The following is a 26,509-nucleotide window of genomic DNA, read 5'->3' on the forward strand; positions in this document are numbered from 1 at the left end:
TATTGAAGCGGACATCTGCATTGTTTTGTGGATACAGCAGAACACAGAAAAATTAAAGACTTAGATACCTAGGGCAATCACTGTTTCAGAGATGGAAAAATTAACTGTCTATATATTCCTTATATTTTCACAAGTGATTAATGATTTTGGGTGCCTCAATTTTTTTGGTACCTGACTTTAGACACCTTAAAATAGCTCCTGATTTTCAGAAAGTCCTGAGTTCTCCCACCTTTTGAAAACCAAGTCCCTTTAAGGTCTCTCAATTTGGGCACCCAAAAATCACTCGTCATTTTTTAAAGTTTAGGCTTCTATTTTAGGAACGGTTTGGGTAACAAGGACAGGTGTCTCACTTTTCATAGAACGCAAAATGACTCAGTCCAATTTCACTCAAGAAATAAATTAAAGACTGTAGTCTTTTCCTATTGTCTCAGATGGAGTGCATTTGGATTTGAAAGAGTTCAAGGGCGAAATTTTTGCTTGAATTTTCATTGTGAAGGTCTCCCCAATACAAAGTGATATGCTGCTTCCAACCGCTTCAAACCAGTTTTCTAGTGGATCTTGGTTGGGGGCCTCTGCAATGGAGCAAATTTTATCTTCACCATGAAGATATCTCAGATTAGCATTGCAAAAGCAGCTGAAGAGCTAGACAGGTATCACTGTTTTATGATGGAAATTTCTTTTGCCTGAAGTGTGTGTTCTACATGTCACATTTCCCATGTTTCCTATTTTTTGTTTATTTTTTCGTACGCTTTGGGGTTTTTCTGAGCTTTTTTACACCATCAGCAGTAAATAAATACAAAATATTTCATGATACTTGTATTGTACTTGCCTTTATATTTCATTTTATTTGTTAGTGTTTTTTCGCTTTCAGACAACAAAACATTAAAAGATCATTGTTAATATGGGCTTTTCTCAGACTAGTCGTGCCCAACACAGTACCTCTTGTGCAGAGTATTCCTTCTAGAGGTAGGAATACTTTGTACAAAATATGGAGTTGCCACGTAAGGGGCAGATATGCAAAAAAAGTGTTTAGCTCTGGCTAAAAAGGCCCCAAGGAGTATGAACTCCTCCCATTATCCCCAACAATGTTAGAATAGAAGTCACACACAAAGACACACTTCTTTGTCACAGCAATTTAGGGCCTAAATCTGACCCAGAAGAATTGTGCAAAAGGAAACCGGCACAACAGAAGGTTTTATGAAACACACTTACTTTTCTGTCTTGAAAAATATTGCACAACCATCAACATGTTTTCTTTCCTGTTCTGACATTGTCCTAGCTCTAGATTTTGGACTGAAGAACCCATTATAGCCACGCTCCTTCAGTTCTGCCAGGAAAAAGCTGTAGTACTGTTCAGTTTCGACCTCCTGTAAAGTTATAAGACAGCACGCTGTATTTGTTTAGCGCCACCAGAATACAGAAGACTGGTGTTACTTCTATATTATTTAGCCTCTTTCAGAAGAAAGTATAAGTCACCTCCAAACTGGCTTTTGGAAACTCAAAAAATTAGATAAATCAAGGAACGTAAGCATAAGACAGACATACTGCTATTTTAAGGCAAGAGATATAAATAAATTTCTGTAATCCCCAGATATGATTATCTCATGCCTTTTATTTGAACATGCGTCAGATTATATATACACACACTTCAACACATTTCTCTGATCAGCAGCTGCTGGTTAGTGTTCCAACTGTGTAGGTTGAAAAGCATTCTTTTGATGTCAAGCAATGAATAAGTGTTCTAAATTACAACATATTGCTTTACAAGAAAGTTTACTTTAATGAATGTAATGTACAAGAGTCAATACAAGTGAACACAAAAGAAAAAATAAATTTATCATTTACCTGAAGACTTATGATGTCAGCATTGCAGTTCAAGATTTCCTGCATAATGGCTTTTTTTCTGTACTCCCAGTTCAGTGCCCATGATGGACAATAGCCATATAACTGTCGGGTGGCATATTTATCACAAAGTACGTTGTAACACATGACAGAAAACAAGGCTGCAGAACAATAATTTAAATTACTGATATATTTTACTAAAAAACACAATTACATTCTTCATTTTTCCACTTCAAGTGCTTTAACTCAAATATATAGTTTAACAGCTGACCCTACAGAAAAATGCATCACGTGTTCTCTCTAAAATAACCAGCCACTCCTTTTGTCTGGGCATACAGCACTCATTGTTAACAGGTTACTAAAAAAACCTCCATATGTTGCCGATATAAATGGTGAATAGCAGACAAAGGCAGTTTACACTGAGAATTAAGCTAACTAGTAAAGAGCAATTCCGCAGATTTTCTTTGGGGCTACAAGTTTTAAATATAAATATTCTCTGATTGTCCAGGATATTTTTTTTATTCTACATTTGTTGAAAATCAGGGGGAACTTTTCTGCTGTTCCTAGATTCTTCAACAATCATTCAATTAATATTTTACAATTGATCAGCTACTTTTAAAATACTTGAATAACTAGTTCAACTCTAGTTGTGAGTCGTCCAATTAAAGATAAAGATAGCTAAGAAAAAAGTAAAAAGTAGCTAATTCCTCAGACAAATGTGGTCTTTGATTTAGGAATGCCTACGCTGGTTACCATCAGTGAGTAGGAGATGTTTTAGTTTAAGTATCAAAAAGAAATACTTCAGCAGATGGTAATGGTGAAGTGATTTTAGATGGGGGGGAGGGGAAAAAAAAAAATCTATAAAGAGTCATTGCAATGCTACCTGTTGGTCTTGTTCGGTCTGGTTCCCGCAACATAATCCAAGATCTTGGAGGTGGTTGTTCTGTTGAAACTATTAGAACATTTAAAAAAAAACATACACAAAGTAAAGTAGTCGTATTTATTTTAAATGGCATAAATAAATATTTCAGGAATGATCACTTACTTCTTTTTGCAGTACCTGCCAAATTATCAAGCAAATAATTTAGGAGCCTTCGTGTTCCATCCGGTTCCTGGTAGAGGTTCAGTAAATCCTGTGTAAGTGGATTTCCTGCAAACAAGTTTACAAAAAGTAAAATTAAACCAGAAAAATGATGCGTGTGAGAGTGTGTCTGTGTATGGGGGGGGGGGGGGGGGGGGGGAGGGGGAGAGGTGGTTAAAGTCTTGGATATATGACTACAGAACAGTGAGAACTATTTCAATTTTCCATTCCTGCAAACACTTACATTCTCTTCTGTATCTGAGTTCTAGAAGGGCAGCTCTAATTTTCATCACTGGATCTAATAGACCCTACACTAGTGGAGGACTGTCATAGTGAAGTTTTTCTCTGTCACATCCTGCCCCTCTCCAAACACACTTATAATGGTGGTGGGAGTAGGTCTGATGCAGGAGCAATCTCCACCAGTTTTATTTCATAAGAGAGTGGCCTCCCCTAGGCCAAAAGGATTCCCTGCTGGACATCTACCACTAGAATATGGTATCTTTCTGCCAAATCTCAGAAAATCTGGCCTGATTAATTAAGGGGGCTACTCTACAGAGTCAGATGCTAAAAGTTCACACAAATACAGGACAGTAAAATTGTCCAATCATAATAAATATTAGGCTTTTGAGATTTAATGCAGTTTATAGGCATCATACTCAGTAGAAAGAGCCTGATTTTGCAAGCCTTTCATTCACACAACTCCCACTGAAGTCAGTAGATCTACATGCCAAACACTTACAGTATTGGCCCCAAAATTTTGAAAATCAATTTTAAATTGCTATTTGCAGTCAGATCACCAGCAGTACAAAATCCTAAAAAAGGTATCCAGTTGATCCCCCTTTTGGAGAAGAAAGAGTTCCATAACTGCAGTGTAAGTTCAATTAGGCCAGATTTAATCAAAAGCTATATCTAACTTCCATGTAGGCAACAAGAAAATGAACTTGACTTTTCATTCTTTTTTTGGGCCAGATTCATTAAATCTCAATATATTTATAAAAGAGAAGAATAAATTCCTAAACCAACAGCTGCTATTTGGTAACATTTTATAAAATTTGTAGCTTAAAACAGCTGTGGCTCAAGAATGAGATCAAAACATAAAATGTAGGTAAAAAAGTCATACCTTTCAGACCTAATGTCTGTAACTGAAATAGTTTTCCCAGCTCAAATGGTAGAACCCGTAACAGGTTGTTATTTAAATGGAGTTCCCTGTGGGCAAAAATCAGAATAATATGAAGTGGGAAGTAAAACAGTATTTGTGATCAACTGTTTATTGCTGAAACAGTTTCACTATAAGAAAGAAACTGTACTAGCACGCCACTACTTGGAAAAATTGGAAAGACTAAACAGTCAGCAAGGATTAGGGACATCTTGCTGTACGCACTAAAAAAAGCTCATTTAAGTCTGAAGTACCAAGCAGAAAATAGTGGGGGTGGAGAGTCCACCTATATGGTCATAAGTTTTTGTAAAGGTTAGTGATAATTAAAATATTAAGGAATTACAAGAAATGAAGCAATTACAGTTGTGACAAGCTGGACCATAAATGGCTGAGTTAAGTTTAAAGGACAATTAAGAAAATAAGATTATAGCCATTAAAATAAAACCAAGAACAAAAAAAAAAGATTCCAGTACGATTATGGCTATTATATTACCATGTTAGCATGCTGCTAACCCTCTTTCTCTCCTTTAACACATCACAGCAATCTATAATTTTCCAATTAACTTTTGTTTTTCAAAATAATTCACTGCTTTGTCAACAGAAGTTAGATATCTGTTGATATATTATGTAAAGGCTATCAGGCACATAAAAAAATCCATTAAATTAACTGTGCTTCTGGCCTATAAAAAGTAATATTCTATTGTTTATTTTTACAGTGTTACTGTTGAGATACTGTGTATGCCTTTTTACTTGGGAGAAACAGAAGTTGGCAGGTCCCAACAGTCCAACCAACAGGGGAAGAGAAATTGAATTTGGTAACATGCCTTTTGCTTACTCCTATGTCTACACTTAAAATGCTACAGCTTAGTGCTGCAGTGCTTCAGCATAAACACTTACTACAGCAACAAGAGGGGTTCTCCCATCACTGTGGATAATACACCTCCCTGAGAGGCAGTAGTTAGAAGATGTCTTTTGTTGACCTATCAGCCTAGCGCTGTCTACATCGGGGGTCAGGTCATCTTAACTACGTTTCTCAGGGATGTAAATTTTTCATACCCCTTAGAGATATAGCTATGCCAATAATTTTTCATTGTAGACCAGCCCTAAAATGGTCCAATTTAGGTATAAAGTTAAAATCTGTGATACAGTCACAATCATTACATAAGACTGCATAAGCCTTACATAAGAGTTACCCATCTGATTCTGCCAGACTAGAATTCCCTAGCCATTCCTTGCAAGACGTAAAAAGAGCATAGATAAAAGTAGACATTTTAGGAGGAAAAGACCATGGGTCCACCTACTCCATTCCTAGATTTCCAGGAAGTAACATATACTGCTTGGGGGGTGGGGAGGGAGAGGGAGAGAGAAAGAGATCTAAAAACAAAAACCCTACCAACTTCCCACCACCAGACTAAGTCATTCAAGCTTTATTTGACTACCACAGTGTTTGTCAGCCTTTTTCATTTGCAGACCCCTAAAATATTTCAACGGAGGTGCAGACCCCTTTGGAAATTCTGTAGTCTGTGGACCCCTACTATAGAATCCTTAGACTGAAAACTGACTGAACAGAATTCAACTATAAATGTTGCACATGGTCGGCTCAGCACGACATTTGACACAGCGTGGGAAAGGACGCTAAACTGAGGGCTTTTATGATAAACGACAACAATTCCAGGTTTTGATCTGTAGGGAGAGGTATTCACATACTCTTGATTGATCAGAAAAAACTGAATGCCTTTTCTGGAGTCTGAAACTTCATTTTCATAGTCACCTTTCAGGGACACCTTTGACATAATCTGCAGACCTCCAGGAATTCACAGACCACAGGTTGAAAACCACTGGACTACTACATGGTTGGGAATAATATTCTACATAACCCTAAAGGACAACTAATACATTTTTCTTTATGAAGGTATCTTTTTGTCTAAGAGCTTTTGAGAACTTTGCAGAACTCTTAAGGAATGGGTGAGCTCTTGGTTCAAGGTGCTCACCGGGATTCATTCTAGGTATAGATTACAGTTCCACTAACAAATAAAGTACAGTTTTCATAAATTGTTAAAGAAAAATGTTAAATTTGGAGAGTGGCATAGCAGAAGCAATCACTGAGGTTTTTTTCCCTAGTTCACAGTGAATAAGGATAGTTGTCTAGTTTAATCTCATCTTGGTTAATGCTCTTTGGTGTCAAAGAGCTCCCTTTAAGCAGCACAGAGGATCATAGCAAGTCAAACTAGTCCTTCCAAACAAATCAAAAGAATTTGAGCTCCCTGAAATCTTTCCCCAGTTGTGTTGGAGAAAAATTTGTTGTAGTTTTTTTTCCCCTCTCTCCAAAGATTGGCAACTTGATCACTCTCCATTAGCTGGTTCACTGTCTCCCGAAGTCACTGGAACAAATTTTGTATGCATGTGACAGGGCGACACAATGGATCTTAGACAAGCTATGCACTTTATAAAAAGAGTTCCCAGAAATGGAAGTTGAAGGAGCTGTTTATTGACTCTAAAAGAGATTCTAGGGAGTTTCAGTACACAATATTTCTTTGGTCCATAATACTGGCGATATTCAAAGCTGAAATTACTCTGTTAGTCTGGAAATTATAACACAAACTTTGAGGAGAGTGCAGTAGCAGTCAGCAGGAAATACAAAACAACTACGGGATTGAGACCTGCAGAGCACTATCATGTAGGAAGCACTTATGGACTGTTCTTCACTTTAACCCCAGTGAAAAGAAATCATGGATCAGCTGCAGTTACTGAGGATAGTGTGCGCGCAGTGGGTGAATGCACTTTTAATGCCTTTCGTGTCTATAGATCAGGATTCAAATATTATGCTTGTCACAAATGGAAAGTAGATTGGTGGTCTGATCCTAGTTTGTTAGTGTACATTTTGCAGCCAGAACAAGATTTTATATTCTCTGCTCAAAAGAGGCTCAAGACAGGGATAGCTGGAATTTTGTAGAATCAGGATTGGAGTACATTGGGAAAATGATAGGAAAGTTTGCACAATATCTGCATGCACTATTCTGCACAGTGCTATGTTAACATCATTTGCACAAGAACATAATGTGCATTAATTTTTAAAAGGAAAAGGGCTTTATGAAGAGAAAGGAACACTAATTAATTCACAAGGTGAATCTCAGAATGTTTCAGTAAGTTTAAGATGAGTAGGTGATGATACTGAATGACAGCAGGGTAGGGGGAAATTATTATTAGTAACTGTAATTAGGGCAAAGGTGGTAGGGGTAAAACAAACAAAAAAAATCATCTCAGAGTTTTGGGGGAAATGATGTAAGGCACTATCAGTATTTCTTACGCAGGCTGAATTCCGACTGTTAAATAGGGCCCACAATAAATAATAGTTTTAAGAGCTTAACTACTCTAGAATTTATTGATAGCTTACTTTCAATTTTAATCAACTAGTTTAATTTTTTCAATAGGGTGGAATTTTTCCAAAGATGAGGAAAATACAATTATTAGTATCTCAAGGTGCAACCTAGCCTATCATCCCAATGCAGGTGTAATATAAAAGCTATGGTGGCAGTCAAGTTCTTTCTTAAATAAAGTTTATACGAAGTCTCAATATTTTCGGGTTTTTAGATTTAACAAAATTAACTGTGGTTGACTTCAAAACAGTTAAAAACGCAACTGTACCTTGAAAGTCTGGGAGTCAAACACTGGTACTGTACGATAATCCCACATACAGTACTTCACAGAGGTCGTTTATACATTGGCAATATTACCCTTTAAGGGCAAGAGAAATTTGGCCATAATACTTGCCCTTCCCCACCACCATCGAAGACGAGGACTCCATTAACAAAATTAAATACTGTGGCCCTAGTTAAATCCCACAAGCTATAACATTAATATGTTTTACTTCCAAAAAGAATGTGTTAATTAACTTATTCTATCCCTAGCCTTGTGACTCTTCTACACCTTTCAACCTGAAAGCATAAAAATCCACCTGGCTAGCTAAAGGAGAAACCGCGCCCGCCCCCGCCCCTTCCTCCCCCCAAGATATCTGTTGCTATGCAAATCTTTTGGGTGTTATAAAACTATGGTCATAAAATTAAATTCTTAGAGTAGTAATTTAAGATGAAGAAAACAGCCACTAACTTTCTTTGATTACCTTTATTTAGAAATGTTTAGTCTGCTCTTATTATTATTATGTAATATTTGTATTACTATAGTGCCTAGGGCCCCTTTTTTCTCTTGCCATGAATTAAAGGGCAATTCCTGCACCAACTCTGTGGGTGTCAACAATTCTTCAAGAGCAGGACCCCTGCATAAGGATTTGGTGAGAGGGGGTGGGTGTGTGTGTGTGTGAGAGAGAACGAACCTGATTTAGAAATGCCATGCAAGGTGCATGCCACCATGCTCAGCTCTGTAGGAGCTCATTGTACACTCCTGCATGGAGCAACTGGGGATCAGGGCAAAGATAAGAGTGCTAGGGCTGTAGTTACAATTCCAACCATTAAGAAAAACTGTTTATATTGGCTTAGGTTAGCTACAGAACAGAAACATGCCAAAACCTGAAACTGATTTCTGCTGGGGTCTCAGATGAACATGAAATTTAATTTCCATACCTGAGTGACACCATGTTTCCGAGTTCTGCTGGTAAACTACGGATTTTATTAGAGGACAGGTCCAGATATATCAGATTGTGAAGCTTGGCAATGTCTGAAGGAATACGGGATAAGGAATTGTCACTGAGATGCAAAGCTGTCAAATGGGTCAGTGACCATAAAGATGAACTTAAGCTTCTTACTTTCCCTGTAAGAGAAACACAGGAGTAAAATAAAAATAACTTTGGACATTTTAAACATCTGATTTTAGCATTAAATGAGTATTTCATGACATCTTATTTGAACAGTGTTTAGAGTTTTCTGCAATATGGTTAAAAATGAAAGATTACATAGAAGGTACTCCCCTCTAATTGCATGACATTTTGATGGCACAAAGACATTTTCCTTTAATTTTTCTTGCCTGTGATCTTTCGACATTTTTGGGCCCATGCTTTAAGCCTTGGACATCCTCTTCCTTTCTGAAAGTGCTACATAAAGCAATTTACAGATTTATGAACTGATCATGCATTGAGTATTTTACATGTGTTTTTCAAGTGAAACACTGCACTTTTTAATTGACCTTTTAAGTTTTAGTGCTCTTGTTTTGAAGGGGAAGAGGGTTCTCTAGGATCTGCCCTTATTCACACACCATCTTCTAAATAAAAAGGCTTTCTTTCATGCCATTAGTTCAACAAAGAAGAGCAAGCAGCTTCTTCTGGTGTTCAACAGTGCTATTCCTGTTGTAACTATAACAGTAATTTTAGAACAGGTGTCCCCAAACTGCACTCTATTAAAAGCTGTGCTGGCTATGGCCATGGGCTCAAGAAGCACACCTATTTTCTGTAAAATGGAGGATATTAATGTTGATTCATTTTAAAAAGTCAAGCAATCTACCCCTCCATATGGCAGGAACTTGAAGTATCATAAGGGACATCATTAGAGACATTTCTCGTGCAAGGCTGACTTCCCACCCTTCAATCAGAAAGACCATCTAGACTGTATCAAGAGAACTGCAGGAAAATCAGAACATCATTTCCTCAGAGGCAAAATAGGCTCATTACCATTTAACAGACTTTTTATAGTCTATTTAGTCATCTATGAGCCAATGTTAAACACTCTTTCCATTTAAATAATTATACTCCAAATGTATTTGCTCATTACCTTTTTTTTTTTAAAAAACTCTTCCTCCTATGAAAAGCTGAACTGAGATAAAATGGTATTTTTCCCTCCTTTAACTTTTATTTCTTTATTTTATTTAAGTGTGTCCAGAATTTTCACCGCTGGCATTGGGTGAGTGGAGGGAAAGAAGGGTCAAGTTATTCAGCTTAATTTGAACATTTTTCCTGCCAGGAATAAAAATCCTGGCTTCATGGAGGTACATAAAGACAGACAAGTTACAAGGAAAATACACTGAATTTTTTTAACACATATTTTAAACTTTCAATACTGATTTCCAGGTAAATTCAACTGACAGTATAGAACAGTGCATGGAATATAAACCACAGCCAGTACAGATGAAATTTCAACTCATGGTCTCCTCTTGGTCAACTCAGAATTTTCCCTTCGGCTACAAGGGATTGGTGGGATAGCGTCACACACACAGGGCTTGTCTACAAGTATATTTTATGTGCATCTATATCTATTTATACATAAAACCTTGAATTGACTGATTGTCAATTAACTGAGTTAACACCTTTGTAAAGACTAATCTGGATACTGCTAAATAGTTTATTCTAGACTACAAACGTTTGTAGCGTACCGTAGACTGATCTCTAGTGGAAAAACTGTAGTGTAATCATAGTCGCACATGAGGAAGATTTTGCTTATGGAGCCTGTTATATTATTACTGCTAAAGATGTCAAGTACATCTCAGCATATTTTTTTCAGTTATGGAGAAAAAGTGATCAACTGAGAGACAAACAATAACTGATATTGGATTAATCTGCACATACAGAGAAACATGTAGACCAAAACACAGATCCTAGAGTTTTCTATTTCTTGCAAAAGGGTCTGAAAAAGATAAAACAATCCAGTGAAAAAATTTAAAAAGCGGGGTGGTGGTAATTTTTGAATCTGCTGTATCAAACCAGCATGAAAAATTCAAACAGAACTCAAAGTTTACATTTTGTTTTGTTTTCTGCCATTATTGTAACTTTTCATAAAACAAAGGTTTAAAAGCTCCTGTTAACTTAACCTTCTACATCAACATTAACTACGCTGTTATGACTCGCTCCAGCACAATAATTTTACATCTGTATAGCATCTTTCATTCCAAGAGATCCTGAAGTGCTTTACAAATGTAACTATATACAGTAAAAAGGTACTATCATTCTGGTGGCAGAGTCTGACCTTACAACACTTACTCAGGCCCTAATTGAGGAGAGCACCCCTAGTCAGGAAAACACTTAATCACATGCTAAAGTGCTTTCCTGAATCAGGCCCTCAAACACTTAAGTCATTCCTGTGTACTCCAACTGACTTCAAGTAAGGGATGCAGGATCAAGTCCTTTAACTGGAAATATTAAGTATGTACAGGAATACCTTATCAGCCATTCAAATGCAGCAGCTGTGACCTGTCAAACAGCACTATCATAAAACAGTTTAGGAAAGGAAACAACATAATTTAGCTAACCTAAAATTCAAGCAGGTAGAATGCAATTGCCCAATTTTGGTCAAGGCACCAGATTGAAACACCCTTAACATGTATGTAAAGTGCCCAGGAATCTTTAATGACCCAAAGCGGTCACAACCTTAATTTTATCTCCTCTATTTGTAGAGATCTACTGCTGCACAGCATTTCTCAGTACCATGTTGGGCATCAGTTTACTAGAAGGAAGAATGCATCCTAATTAATAAACACCACAACTTCCTGTAACTCCTTAGTCTTCCTTAGGTTTCCTATTCAAATACCAAGCCTATGTAGCCCAACCCTGCTTACTTGTGAGGGAATATCTATCAGATAAAAGTTTATCTGATGGTTAGTAGGAGTATTCAAATTTTAAATCAAATCCTCATTTCACCACATAACCAGTATTCCTCCATTTCTTACCACTTATTTCCAACTCTGCCCAATTTGACTTCTTTCCATTGGCTGCTTCCTCTGAGGACATAATTGTGTACATCCTCCGTGGATCAGGTGGATCGTACTTTTCTTTGGGCATTCCTGTTGAAATGAACAGAAAAATACCACTTTGCTATATTATTCTATTTAACAAACATATTACCTTTACTCTAGATAGAAATACTTCTTTTAAAGAACTACTTCTATATGGAGAGTATGTCATGTTAACTACATGTACTATCCAACTCTTCAGTCTGAGGCAACACTTTTTCTGTCATGTCACAAACTTCACCGGGGGGAGGGGAAGAGAGACAGACAGTCCGGCCTAAAAGAAGACAGGCTACTGCAACTTCTAACAATAGCAGAAGGTGGCCCAGTCTCCATACAAAAACTGCTCCAATTGTATGCAACTCAATTTAATAAAATTGGTGCAAACCCCTTGTGTGGATGCTTTGAAAATCTGTTTATGAATTTCTGATACTGATTTAAACTTAATTCGCTAACTAAACTGGATCATCATATTTAATTAAATTGGTGAAAATTGTGCGTTTAGACCAGGCCTAAGATGACCTGCAGGCACAAGGTAAAAGAATTGGGAAGACATCATCCTGAGGATAGGTGGGTTCACAAAGATGAACCAATGTTCATGAATCCTCGCACCACATGCAAACCCTCCAATCAAACCCAGAAAGCCTGCTACAGCCAGGGTCTCGCTAGAATGCAGTGAAACTCTCTTGTTACAGAATGCAGGATTAGAAAGTTCCTCAGTATTTTGGCTTGTATAAATAGGAATATGTTTAAACAAGACAACTCAAAAGTTGTCGTCTTGTTCTCTTAGGTTTAACTACTACTCAGCACATACAGTTGTGCTGACACCAACATCCCTGCCTTTTACCTGCTTCCATTTTTTTGTGTTATTTTTTATTATGTTAAAAATCCTGAATCCACTGATAAGCAGTCTACTTTATTAAGTATTAAAGTATTAAGTGGTTCAAAGAAAAGGACAGGCCTACATTTCAAACAGCATTATGTTATGCAATTTTCTGAACTGGCTGATACTATTTAGAATAATGAAGATGTTTGCACTTATTCATAATGTATTTTCAAGAATTATTAGCAACAACAGTTTCTCATAGTAACTATTAAGTGAAATGGGAAGAGAAACATTAATACACAAAAGTTACCAGAACCCTGCTTTTTCTGCAATTTACAAATGGCCACAGTATCCACCATGCCAGGGAAGGGTTAAGCTTTTTTTTTGTTTTGTTTAATTCATTTATGTTTGCAAAAGTACCTTTTCAAATCTGAACCATTACATATTGCCTGCCTGAATATGAAAAGACAATTTAAAGTGATGCAGGAGTTCCTTCATCCATCTCAACAGGTGTTAACACTGAAATCTTTCAATGAAAATTAAAAAATAAATAAACAAACCAACACTTAACTACTTCACTGCTTATTAATTTTAACACAAACATGACTAAGGTACTTATCCATTTTTATTACATCCATTGGTGTGTATTTAGGGAAGGGAACTGTAGATCAGCTGTTTGCTGGCAAGAATTGCTGTGTCAAGGAACACTCACTCCACAAGAAAATGCTAAACTGTTAGTGCCCCCCTCACCGCTCCTTCCCCAAGGAGGAAGGAAAGAGAAGCACATCCTCTTTGGTTTCAAAATCCCACACTACATCATAGTCCAGTGGTTCTCAACCTGCGGCCCAATCAGCACAGAGCTACGGCCCACGTGATATCCTCAGGGCCATACAGGAATTATTGGATGCGGCCCACAATGGTAAATAAATTGAGAACCACTGTCCTAGGTTTATCTAGCTTCCCCCAACCCCATCCCCATTAAGGTGCACAAAATCATTTTTTGTTAGCATAAACTCAAAACAATACGAGCTTATTTTATTTCCAAAACAAGCTACAAATATACTGAACTGATTTCAATTAAAAAGATACTTTCTGAAGTTACTTGAAGATTATGCAGAAGTTTCAAGGTACTGCAAAATTTTCCATGGCACACTGAGTAAATCAAATTTTTTTAGGAGCCAACAACTTGGCCAAATTTTGGGCAGTTTTTCACAGGACATCAAAAGCACATTTATGACAACAGATTGACTCCCAGTCCAAAATTTCAGGCCCTTCCTCCAAAGCATGGAGATGCTAGAGCTTCTCGATGAAAATGCTGATGAATTTTAGCATGGCAAAACAATGTATTTTTTCCCTAATCTCATTCTTGGAAAGGGCTAAACTGTTTTAGCTCATACTTAAGTTTTTCCTTTTTTTTAAATACAGACACCTGGCATTAAACATTTCTGCCTGAATGGTCAAAGTTTAACAAAAACTTTAAGCAACTGAAAAGGTTTTATAAAGATAAGTGTCAGGCAACTTTAACTATAGACATTACTGCCAGCACCTCCTGTAATATAATGTTTAATTTACTTGGACAGAATCTATGGAATGATTTTTCAAAAGTGCTCACTCTAGCAATTCTCACTGAAGTCAATTCAGAATCTCAGGTTCTTAAAACGTCTGAAAATTAGGCCATTAATGTTTGTGGAAGGTGCTAGACTATACTGGCGATTGAAATTCTTAATGTATTCGATTCACGGAACAGTTGTACTACAGACTCCGCTGCCCAGCAATGTCTCAAACCCTTCACTAGAGGGTTGACACTCTCCATATCCACTCAATTGTTTCTGTTGAGATCAGGGTGGACAAAAATCAATGTTTTTTTTTATTTAAATCAGATTTTTTTTTTTATAAAAATGCTTCTTAGGAAAAAAAACCTATCTAAAGATAGTTTTAATTAAGATACATTATAGCTCAAAGATATCTCATCATGGAATAGGGATTATAAAATCTAATTATACAAGGGAGGGAGACAGGGAGAATTCTCCCTGTGCAGTCAGAGCATACGGCTATCTTAAGCAGCCCATCTCTCAAGCACCAGCACAGGAAGAATGTCAGATTATGTTTGGCCAATAGTACATTGTACTATGGGAACTCTAGGCTGTACCACAGCCCACAGGCAGCTCAGCATGCGCTGCTGTGAATTAGAGCTGCTTGAAGTTTCTGTAACTTATGCCTGGGGGGCCATTTCAGCATTGAAGCAGTCCAGAATCTTGGATGATGCAAAGATGGCAGAAATCCTTCTTTGCCCCCGTATTTTTGAGCAGCATAGAAACAGAACCTGTATATCTTGTTACCAATCCCATCTGCCACCTAGGGCTCTTTCATGCTCTTAATTGTTATATTCTCTTAGAAGTTTGAAAACAACGTGTTTCCAAACCCAATTTTGTAATATTCCATTTGTCAAGAATTTATTTCCTCCTTTGTTCCGAGAATAAGCAAGTGTTAAAAACAGTCATAAGTTAAACTTGCCATAGCCTTTGTTTACCGGCATCTCTAATGTCAGCACAGCACCAGAAATAGTATTTTAATTATAAGCAGCAGATCTAGTAAGAGTTTGTGTGTCTTAATAAAAATGGCTATTTTAAAATTTCTAATCAATAATGTGGTTTTATTTTATAGCTTTTTTAAAAAATTGGGCAATGTGTCTGAATGACTTTCCATACCAGCTTAACCATTTTACAAGTCTGATTTGAGTAAAAAAAAAGTGTGACAATATTCCCTTTTAGTTTTAATGCTAGCATCCCATGTTTTGCTGCCTATATTGGGATAAGGTTCTTTAAAGCAAATGAAAGACATTTCCATTGGAAAAAAAAATATTTAACAGAGATTACACGGAGTTAGAATATTTGCTGACATGTTACTATGTAGTCAATGGAACATTTCAATTGTATTGTAATAGGTTGTAAAGTATGTCTGAGGTATAAAAAAAATAGACGTATTATTGAATAAAAAGGCTATCGACCTTATTGAATAAAAAGGCTATCGACCTGCTTCGAAGGTGAAGATTTGCCAATATTCGTTACTTTTACTGAAAAGGTGCCTAACAGAAAGTAAGTAGAAAGAAGCTTGTCTGACTGAACTCACTTTTAGAAACTCGACATATGTAACAACAGAAGCTAAAGACAGCACACCCTTAAAGGTGACTTGCAAAAAGGAAAATGTGCTTTTTCCCCGCCCCCTCTTCCTTTTGAGCTGCTTTATGATTGTATAAAGACCTGAAAGGTTTTTGTCAAGTTTCTGCTTGTTGTTTACATTTGTGACAGGTTGCAACTGTGGCATCCCCTTGTGGCCTGTCAGGAAACAACTCACCCAACTGTGGGTCTCTGCTGGTATGTGACTGTGTCCATGAAGTCCAAGGTAGCAGTGCTTTGGCCCTCTGGCCAAGTCACACTTCAGTTCCATCCCTTCCAGGGTGTTAAGGTCCAAAGGAATTCAAGAGCCACAACACAAAACAGGGTCATCCAAGGGGCCCCACCCTTCTATTTAGGGTTTATCTTCACACAGTCTGATCTTCTGCCAATCCCCCATGGTCTGGTCATCCATTCTAGCAGGGGCTTATCCGGCCAGCAAGCTAGCTCAGTCTCTGGTCTGCAACTGGGCCTACTCTCCTACTTTTAACTCCCCTCTCCATGCCTGAGATTTGATGCAGGTGTAGCAGGGTGAGGCCAACTGGGTTCATACGCTCTCCTTAACCCTCTCCTTGCCAGCGTAGGACCTATTTGTCCCATCACACATTATAAATCCTGGTCTTTTCTACTCTGGAAGATTCTGGTTACTGCAAAACTAATGAAACACTACAAGAGGATGAAAGTTGAGCAGTTAACAGATGGAGAAGTTTAGTCAGACAACTCAGTTTTGTTTTTGTCAATAGCTATAAGACTAACGGCTTATTAGCACTTAAGATAAGTATTTGTCTTAAAGATTCAGCGTGACCATTCCTTCCACTAAGGTGTGATTTCAAAATGCCTAAGACCTCTAGAAAAAAGTGCTCCAGCAAAACCAGGGAGGAACAGATCTGATTACTACTGGTATTTTCAAGATATAAAACAAACAAAAACTTTTGAAAACCAAAGAAATCTCCCAGGTCTCAACACTATAAGATTCAAAAAGGGACAAGTACTTGTTATAAAAATCCTCTGCAAGTCTCTGTTGAGTATTATATTAGTATTATATTATATTAGTAATCAAAATGTTATGTTTAGTATTAGCAGTTCAATATTTTTTATTTTTATTTGTAGTACTCTACAAGTAGCAGATTTTCTGTGGCGAACCACATACTGTATGGCAACAGCAAGTCCATAAAGATGCATTAACACTTATTACTGAAAATGTGTATGTTTTATCCTTTTGTCTTATTCTTAGGGATAAAGAAAAAAATTAAAGTAGTTAAGTCATAATTCTCTATTTGCAACAAGGCAATCTTTTCTATAATCAAATGTGATGTCAAAGGCTTGTAGCTTTAAATACAAGAACAAAAATTCCTATTAGAACCAGCGCAAGTATATATTACTAATATGTTTTTCAAAAGTTTCCCCCGAGGCAGCAGCAGCTCCTGTAAATTGCTCTTAATATACCAACATTTTATGTGGTTACATAATGGTAGTAAGCATTTGTAGAGGAGTCTGCTACAGAAGAGCAATGGATAGTTATCAGAGAGAAATGGACATATGACATGAACAAGTAAAAATTTCTTGCCAGTTTATCTCAACGGTCTCATTCTTTTCTTTTTTCATTCCCTGCAGCAGCTCTCTGTATCACTAATGCATTTGTAGGGGCACAACCCTTTAGGGAATGCAACCCCACAGTATTAAATAGCTAAGAACTGGTAATTTTTCCATCAGTAAATCAACAGTAGAACGGTTGTCAATACTGGAACTCTAGGCAGCACAGTTTTAACCTAATGAATCAGTCAACAAAAGCATAATTTCCTATGATAAGTTTGTGGACAAAAGTCCAGTGAAATCAAATTTTCAGTTCATAATTCATCCATAAAGTTCAATTTTGGATGCAGCTAAGTCTTCCCCATACATATATTCTAAAGCAGCAAACTATTGTTTGCTTATAATATCTAATCCCACCATGGAATCACTTCATGGGAATGTAATATTTAAAATGATTCTGCTAAGTTCTGTACTAAAAATTTATCTCATAAGGGATTCTGCTAGTAAGTATGCCAACTGAGGATACGATATGATCGGGATGGGCTTAAACAATATTAACAGATATCACTCCAAATTTACAATACCACTAATATATTAAAAGCAAAAAACAGATAATGCAATCCAGAAAATGTAAACATGAGAATTAAATGTTACAGATGCCTAAAATGTGCAGAATGTTATATTTATGGCTACTATGGTAGCATCCAAGACCCCTGGTCATGAACCAGGGCCCCTATGTTACACATTGTATAAACAAAGAACAAAGACAGCCCTTCACCAGAGGGCTTGCAATCTAAGGAATGACAAGATACAACAGTTGAATGCAGACCAGCACAAGGAAATAATGAAACAATACTGGCCAGCATGCTAGGCAGTGGTCACAGCAAATTAGCTAATCATTGTCAAGTATTTTGTAGACATCACAGCAAAGGAGAGTTTTAAGGACGGATTTAAAGAAGGACAACGGGGTAGTACTGTGGATGTTTAAAGGGAGCTCCTCCCAAGCAGGGGGAACAGCATGGAGAAAGCACAATGGACTCTTCTGAAAACTGAAGAAGTGGGTGATGACAGCTGGCATCACTAGCTGATTGGAGGAGGAAGCTGACATCTCAATAGCATGTGAGTTATGATAAATAGCCTGGGGATTGGGTAACGGGCCTTAAAAGTGAAGACAAGTAGTTTATATTTGATGCAATGTAGAAAGGGAAGCCAGTGGGGAATGCAAAGAGAGTGGTGACATGGCCAAAGCAACAAGCTAGGAAAGTTATCTGTGCAGCACAAAACTGAATTTGTCAAGGATCGAATAGAGGCTGTTACCATAATCGAGACAAGAGATTACGACAATCTGGACAAGAGTTTCAGCTGTGCAGATGGATAGGAAAGGCCATATTTTAGGGATGTTATGCAGAAAGAATTGGAAAGATTTAGATGTGGCTTGGATGAGGATATAGAGAGGGCTGAGTTGAAGATGACACTCGGATTATGGGCCTGAGTGACAAGGAGTGTGGTGGTATTATCCACAGTGATTGAGAGAAGAGGGAAAGAAGCAGAGGACTTTGGGGGGAAAAATAGGAGTTCCGTTTTGCCTACATTGTGATTAAGCTGATGGCTGGACATCTACAAGGACATGCCAGGGAAACAGGCTGAGATTTTAGTTTAGACAGAAGGTGAAAGGTCTGGAGTAGAAAGGTAGATTTGAGAATCATCAGCATAGAGATTATAGTTGATCTTGTGTTTGCAGATCAGAGTGTGCAGAGTCAAGGTGCAGGGGGAGAAGAACAGGTGATCAAAGATGACGCTCTTTGGACAAAATTCCCACTGAATTTTAGGGGGTTGGAAAGGATCCTCTGAAGGATACATTGGAGAGGTAGCAGAACCAGGTGATGTCTGAGTCACTGAAGCCAAGCAAGAACAAGATATCATAAATAAGAGAGTGTGGTAGACTGTGTCAAAGGTGGCTGACAGGTCGAGAAGGATGATGATGGAAAGTACTGGTTCTGAGCTAAGGCCAGGAGAAGGCCATTAGATACTTTTTGGTGACTAATTTCAGTGGAGTTGTCACAGGGTAAGTTGCCTTGTTAAGAGCTCAGCTGCACCTGTGCTAGTTTTGGCCTGCCTCCGAGTCAAGGTAAAGAGTAGTCACCTGACAAGGAGTCAAGTGATCAGAACTGGGGCATGCTGGGGGATAAAAAGGAGTCATGGGAGAGGAAAGAGGCTATTGCTGGCAGCTGCCTGCTGAGTAGTGTACGCAGCCCTACTGAAAGAGGGTTGTAGAAGGAAACGATGCCACTGCTCAAGAGGCTAAAGAAGGGTGTGAAGGGACAAAAAAAAAAAAGTGCTGTTGCTGAAGGAATCCAGCATCAGGGAGAAGAGACAATAACCCAGAAGAGGGGCACATTGGGGGCTTAGCTGGAGGGCCATGTCAGCAGTAAATGACTTTCTTCACGGCTAAAAGATAGAAACGTACAAGCAACTTTTCATTACTTCTTACTAATTATAAACTCTCATACTGGCTAAAGATTACATCAGAAAATGAGTGATGGTACATGTGACATACAGTAGTTCTCATCAAACACCGATGTTGGAAGCTCAAACAAGACCGTTCACTGGTGGAAATTCTGCAAACCTGTCACTTTGGTAACAACTGTTTCCCATGTAATCCAAACTTTCATTTGAAAACAGGTTCCAGCTCTTTCTGTTACAAAAGTAAGCTTTTCTTGCATCAACAGTAAGAGGATGTGTCTTCACTGCAGAGTAACTTTTCACTTATGCTCTTGGGTGTTGCCCTTAATCCCCCAACCATGCACAGAAGAAACCCTTTCACACATATGGTGTTTTCAACCTGGGCTGGCCGGTTCATCTGGGCCCGCAGGCTAAAGCCTGAGTGGGATTTTCACTCTGGTGGGTAACCTGCCCAGTTTGTAGTGATAATGCAAAGTAAATCATCCAGGTGCTGATATTTTTCCAGTGCCTTCCTACAATTACACCCCCATGTGTCCAGAAGGACAGACCAGTTATCCTACAATTCACTGGGAAAGATTCACAGAGTGGCTCAGCTTACTGATATGGGGGAATATGTCCCCAGAAGACTGAGTGACACACACAGGTAGCAACAATGAGGACACAGTAACTCCAGTGTGGCTTTGCAATATGGCTGCTCACCCGTAAAGTAAATTAAGCAGGGTATTCAGATCCGAGCACTGATCACCTGAGTTAACTTTACAGTGAAGACATACCCAAATAGTATTTTTGCCTTGTTAAACACATCTTGCAGAAATCTATCCCCACCCACAAAGCAGTAGCAAATGTGAAATAAGGTCCTTTCCCATTCCCATCATCCAGACTCTAGTTAAACATTATTTAAATAAAATCAAAATTTTAACTGAACTCAGTACATTGCTTTTAGATCATTTGAAAGACATGACAGCAGTTTTCAACAAACTATATAGCCAAATTAAAACTGTTAGCCTTTACTTAAGAGGGTCAAAAACTACCTGTTAGGACCCCTGAAAATTAGCCTCTTTAAACGGAAGGTAAATCATGTGCTGCAACTTTGGAGAATGCCTTCTATACATTGTATTGGGGAAGAGTACTTGAGCGGTGAGGACCAATATTTAAGATATAATGTAAACATCACCACATCTTTAGGGATGCTGTGTTGCATTTGCTTTCTACTAAAAAGGTAGTCTGTGGGGCCCAAACAGGTTGAGTTTCTTCTGTCAGCACTGTCTTAAATTCTCACTCCTGTTTTATGAATAGGCTCACTCTACCCATTCCCCAAACAAGAATTTTAAAAATTACACTAAGGTAGAAGACTGTTCTGGTTTTCTGTCCCCTTCCCTCCTTATGTAGTAATTGCACTGTGGTTCATTACTTCCAGCCTAGATCATGAGAAAGTGGTGGCACTGTTAGAAAATTACAATTTTCGTAACACCTAAGTCTCTAATATTCACAGTACAAAACTGGTAAGCTTCAGCAGTTTGACTACCAGATAACAAAAAAATGCCCAAATTTTTGAAAATAAGTATTCTCAGTTACGAGTTTCATCCACATTCTCTCTGAGAACAGGAATAGGGAGAGTTCCTTGATGTTATGAGGTGTGGTTATTTGGTTTGGCTACCTTCCTGGGAGCTATTTTTGTTAATTGAACTAGCCAGATATCTCTTATTTAAAACTAAGCAATTCCCCCTGATATTTCTCTCCTTTCCGAACCTGGATTTAATGCTCTTCTCTCTCCATTACCTCATCTCTTTTCAAGCCCTTGTTTCAATCATATTCCCCCTTGTCTCTTTCCTTTTTTTAAGGTGATGTTAATGTTTTATTTTCTCTCCTATTTCAAAAGATATTATACTCCAGCAGTTCTCCTTCAAGATAAAGGAGCCTGATTTCAGGTATTTCCAGAATTCAGCATCACTTCTTTATTTGGCCAGAATCACAGAAATGTAGGTCTGGAAGGAAACTCAATAGGTCATTTAGTACAATCTCCTACGCTGAGGCAGGACTAAGTATTACTCTAGACCATCCCTGACAGGTGTTTGTCTAACCTGTTCTTAAAAAGCCTTCAATGACAGATTCCACAACCTCCCTTACTGTCAGGAAGTTTTTCCTACTGTCTAACCTAAATGTCACTTGTTGCTACGAGTAAATGAAACTGATGCAATCATCATCCGATTACTGTTGCTCCTATAGACCCTACTGAAGCAGCATATGGAAGCAGCACAAGTGTGATGCCTCCATAGGATTTTTCCATAAGGAATTTTTTAACCACCACAAAGTAGGAGAAAATGCAAGATTCCTTTGATCCCACTTGGAATTTAAACCTCAGTATAATCTATTCAAGAATCTTCTGTCAAGTATATCTGACACAAACCTGGTCAGTGGTCCAAGGGTATCCCTTCCGATAATTTTTAAACATATTTTTCTGTTACCTAGCAATACAAAACCACAAGCTATACTTCCTCTTCTTGCTGACCAAGGCCTGGTCTAAACCTAAAACTTAGGTCAAACTAACTGCGTCACTTAGGGAACATGAAAAATGCACACCATTGAGAGATGTAGTTAAGTTTCGGGATACACACCACAAGGTTGACAAAAGAATTCTTCCGTTGATCTAGCTACTCTCTCCTGAAGGGGCGGATTCACTACAGCAATGGAGAAGACCCTTTCCTTGCTGTAGCACTTGTAGTGTAGACATACCCCAGGTCAGTCATTTATATTCACATACATCACTGCATTAAGAGTTAACAATGACATACAAATGCAAAATCCTAAAAGAATCTATCATCCTTGTTTCTTGCAAACAAGTTTAGAATAGGATTAGTTATGTAAAACTAGTGATTTGATTTTTCTACTCTAAAATTTACATACTTCCTTACAATTACATAAAACCAGGTTATGTAGCTAATTTCTTTGCAACCTAAAGATTCTTAAAAGATTTGTAACAAATTCTGTAAAGTACTTAAAATCTAACTGAAGTCAGCTACAATGAGCCTTCAGCACCAACTGAAAGCCACAGAGCCCAGCTCTATGTTGAAAGTCCCAAAAAAACTTTTCTTAGCGTAAGCCTACACTATTTTCAATGGGGGTGGAGTTCTGCTTACTCAGCACAACTTGAAGCCTTATTCAGCAGGTTTCATAAAGTCTGATGCACTCAGAATCCAATCAGATACACATTAAAAATGGCCTCTAGTCCACAACTCATTTCTCCTGAGAATGCCATGTTCCCTATTAGGTTTGTATATCTCCCTGGTGCTTTTGAGTCACCTTTATTTTTAAAGGCCTTCTGTGGGAAGGCAAATAGAGAGCATATTCTTAATAAAATCAAACCTGCAGGGAACACCCTACCAACTTTCCATTTTAAATTTGAGTAGTTTCCTTCAATACAAAAATCCAGAATGCAAACTCTACAATTGGAAAATAAGGTCTTGCCTTTTCCCAAAAAGCCATCATTTTCCTTTAAAAGGAACAAGAAACATTTTAGAGTTTCACAAACTAAAGGATAAAATCTCCGAAGCCTGGAAGTTCTGAAAAACTCCTAATTTATTCACTATGGTTTCACTGGTGCCAGGACAAGCCAGTTTTCACTTTTCCTATTCAATGGCTGTGAGCCAGTTTTGCCCCCAGCTCAGATGACAGCAGCCAAGGTGTGCCCAGCTTAAATAGCCCCAATGGGGCTCTGCAGGGTGCAGAACAGCTGAGGTGCAGGTCTGCTTCAGCCACACCACCTCCCTTCCTGATCAGTCCTTTCTCTGCTCCACCTCAGAACGTCCCCTTCACCTGGGGCTGTTGCAGAAGTAGCACATAGCTGAAGAAGTCAGCTCTGCAGCTGGGAATAGAACATTACTATGCTGGAGGTATTCTCCTGGCATACCACATGCCTGCCTGGGACAGCCCACCTGGTGTAAAGACGATTCAGAGTAATAACTAACAGGGCTTTAAGATTATGTCTACACTGCAATTAAAAACACACTGGTGGCCCATGCCAGCTGACTCAGACTCGCAGGGCTGTTTACTTGCAGTGTCGATGATTGGGCTGCAGCCTGAGCTTGAACGTATACACCATGATTAAACAGACCCTTAGTCCGAGACTGAGTCAGCTGGCATGGGCCAGCCACAGGTGTCTAACTGCAGTGTAGATACAGCCAAGGATGATTAGAGTAGCTATATGAGTCTTAATTTTCAGCAATGGTATATATAATGATGCTGATAGTTAAAGCTGTTGTATATGAAAAATACCTGAAATTTTAAAGTTGTATTGATTATTTTAATATTTTTATTGTGGAAGTGCCAGTAACCCCCAGTCATGATCAGAGCCCCCCCTTGTGGTAGGTATTGTAGAAAAATATAGGAAGATACAGTCTTTGCATAAAATTCATAGTCTTAACTGTGCAAAATTTTCTTCTTACAATAATCCACACAGCTGAACAGATTTTTCTGAAACTTCAAAAAACAAAAGAAAAAAATGCATATTTGAGACTAAACATGAGAATGAAAAGCTGGAAATCATTTGAAAAAGCTGAGTGAAAAGGATGATTATAATGGCAATTTCACAACCTGACTGCAATACCAGTTCTTATTCTTTAGACTGTCAAGTGAGATGGCCTGAGTAGAAATCAATTAGCCTATTGATTTTCATATGGACTATCTCAAAGCAAATTCTATTTATATTTGGGCTAATTACTGAATAACTCTTTATCCCTATCCAATCAAGTTAATCATAGTTAGTATACATGCAGTATATTTGGCATTTAAATGCCAAGACCCCTTATTGTATGTACCCTTTATGCAGTGATGAGCTGCCAAAATCTCAACAACCGGTTCTCTATAAAAAGTTCTGATTTAAGGGATGTGCCCCAGTATGTATTTTTTGTACCAATAGGATTACCATACATCCATATTTTCCCGGGAGGACAGGATTCCCGCTGGACAGCGATTTAAGAACCAAAAAGCCTGACATGTCCAGGAAAATACGGGTGTGTGTTAACCCTGCCTAAAGTTCTTTTTTAAAAAAGATGGGCCTGAACTAGAAATGAGCTCCGTTTCACAGGTGTGGGTCCCCGCCACTCCCTGGGGTGTGCTAGGGGGACCAGATGTCCCGATTTTATAGGGACAGTCCTGATTTTGGGGTCTTTTTCTTATATAGGCTCCTATTACCCCCCACCCCCATCCTGATTTTTCACCCTTGCTGTCTGCTCACCCTAGGGTGTGCACATGTGTGGGTCCCAGCTGCTCCCTGCCCCCCTCATTGAAGCAGGTGTACAGGGTTACTGCCCTGGGAACTGCAAGGCACCAGTGGACGTGGGGCCAGCTGCAGACAGGGGTGTGGGACAGGGCTAGCTGGAGGCAGGGGGGTGCAGGGCTGGCTGCGGGCAGGGAAGGGGTGCGGAGCTGGCTGGAGGCAGGGCAGGGGCTGACTGGATGTAGGGGCTGGCTGCAGGCAGGGAAGGGGGGTATGGGGCTGGCTGGAGACAGGGGGTGTGGGGCTGGCTGGCTTTGAGCAGGGCTGCAGGGGGTGCGACAGGGGTTGGCTGGAGACGGGGGGTGCGGGGCTGGGTGCGGGCAGGGCAGGGGGTGCGGGGGGTGGCTGGAGGCAGGGGCTGGCTGCGGGCAGGGCAGGGGGTGCGGGGCTGGTGCAGATAGGGCAGGGGGTGCAGCAGGGGCTGGCTGCGGGGCTGGTGCAGATAGGGCAGGGGGTGCAGCAGGGGCTGGCTGCGGGGCTGGTGCAGATAGGGCAGGGGGTGCAGCAGGGGCTGGCTGCGGGCAGGAGGTGCGGGGGTGGCTGGAGACAGGGGCTGGCTGCGGACAGGAGGTGCGGGGGTGCGTGTGGCAGGGGCTGCGGACAGGAGGTGCGGGGGTGCGTGTGGCAGGGGCTGGGGCTGCGGACAGGAGGTGCGGGGGTGGCTGGAGACAGGGGCTGGCTGCGGACAGGAGGTGCGGGGGTGCGTGTGGCAGGGGCTGGGGCTGCGGGCAGGGGGTGCGGGGGGGGCTGGGGCTGTGGGCAGGGGCTGGCTGCGGGCAGAGGGTGCAGGGCTGGCTGGAGACAGGGGCTGGCCGCAAGCAGGCAGGGGGTGCAGCAGGGGTGGCTAGAGACAGGGGCTGGCCGCAGGCAGGGCAGGGGGTGCGGCAGGGGCTGGCTGGAGACAGGGGCTGGCCGCAGGCAGGGCAGGGGTGGCTGGAGACAGGGGCTGGCCGCAGGCAGGGCAGGGGGTGCGGGGGTGGCTGGAGACGGGGGCTGGCTGTGGGCAGGGTGGTGGGTACTCACAGGGAGAGCGGCTCGGAGCAGCCCGAGCAGCAGGACGCAGCCCAGGCCCAGCAGAGCAGCCGGGGACCCACCAGGCAGCAGCGGGAGCCCAAGGGCCTCCTGCTCGGGGGAGCAGGAGCAGCAGCAGCAACACAGCTCATGCCCAGCGCGGCAGCCTACATGGCTCCCGCAGGGCAGCGCCCCCAGCGGCCGGAGGAGGAATTACATCACTTCCCTGCCGGAGCCCATCAAAGCCTCTGCGCCCCCTGCAGGGAAGCGGGTTAACAACCGGTTCTAAAACTGCTTCAAAATTTAACAACTGGTTCGCACGAACTGGTGCGAACGGACTCCAGCTCACCACTGCCTTTATGCAACTACAAAACTAAATTCTTCCTATTAACGGACAAAGTCTGAGGTTGTCACACACAGCCTGACTCTGCTAACATTGCATTTCACTGGGATCATCTTTGGAGTAAGATACAACTTTGGATTA

General features: G+C 39.9%; 1 protein-coding gene across 13 annotated transcripts in view; it reads right to left on the minus strand.

Annotated features, from left to right (window-relative positions):
* Positions 1-26,509, minus strand: part of CNOT6 (CCR4-NOT transcription complex subunit 6) — a 47,207-nt gene that overhangs the window by 11,448 nt on the left and 9,250 nt on the right. For 8 of the 13 annotated variants that reach the window (XM_043552625.1, XM_043552621.1, XM_043552622.1 and 5 more), the window contains 7 exons: positions 11,685-11,798; positions 8,657-8,843; positions 4,044-4,129; positions 2,888-2,992; positions 2,726-2,794; positions 1,846-2,003; positions 1,213-1,367 (listed from right to left, as the gene is read on the minus strand). In XM_043552625.1, coding sequence (XP_043408560.1) covers positions 1,213-1,367; positions 1,846-2,003; positions 2,726-2,794; positions 2,888-2,992; positions 4,044-4,129; positions 8,657-8,843; positions 11,685-11,796 — 872 coding nt within the window. In that variant the 5' untranslated portion in view covers positions 11,797-11,798. Of the gene's footprint in view, positions 1-1,212; positions 1,368-1,845; positions 2,004-2,725; positions 2,804-2,887; positions 2,993-4,043; positions 4,130-8,656; positions 8,844-11,684; positions 11,799-26,509 lie in introns of all 13 variants that reach the window. The other 5 variants (XM_037908045.1, XM_037908040.2, XM_037908043.2 and 2 more) reach the window with 1 other exon arrangement.

Source organism: Chelonia mydas, chromosome 8 (assembly GCF_015237465.2).
Source record: "Chelonia mydas isolate rCheMyd1 chromosome 8, rCheMyd1.pri.v2, whole genome shotgun sequence".
Taxonomy (NCBI): Eukaryota; Metazoa; Chordata; order Testudines; family Cheloniidae; genus Chelonia; species Chelonia mydas.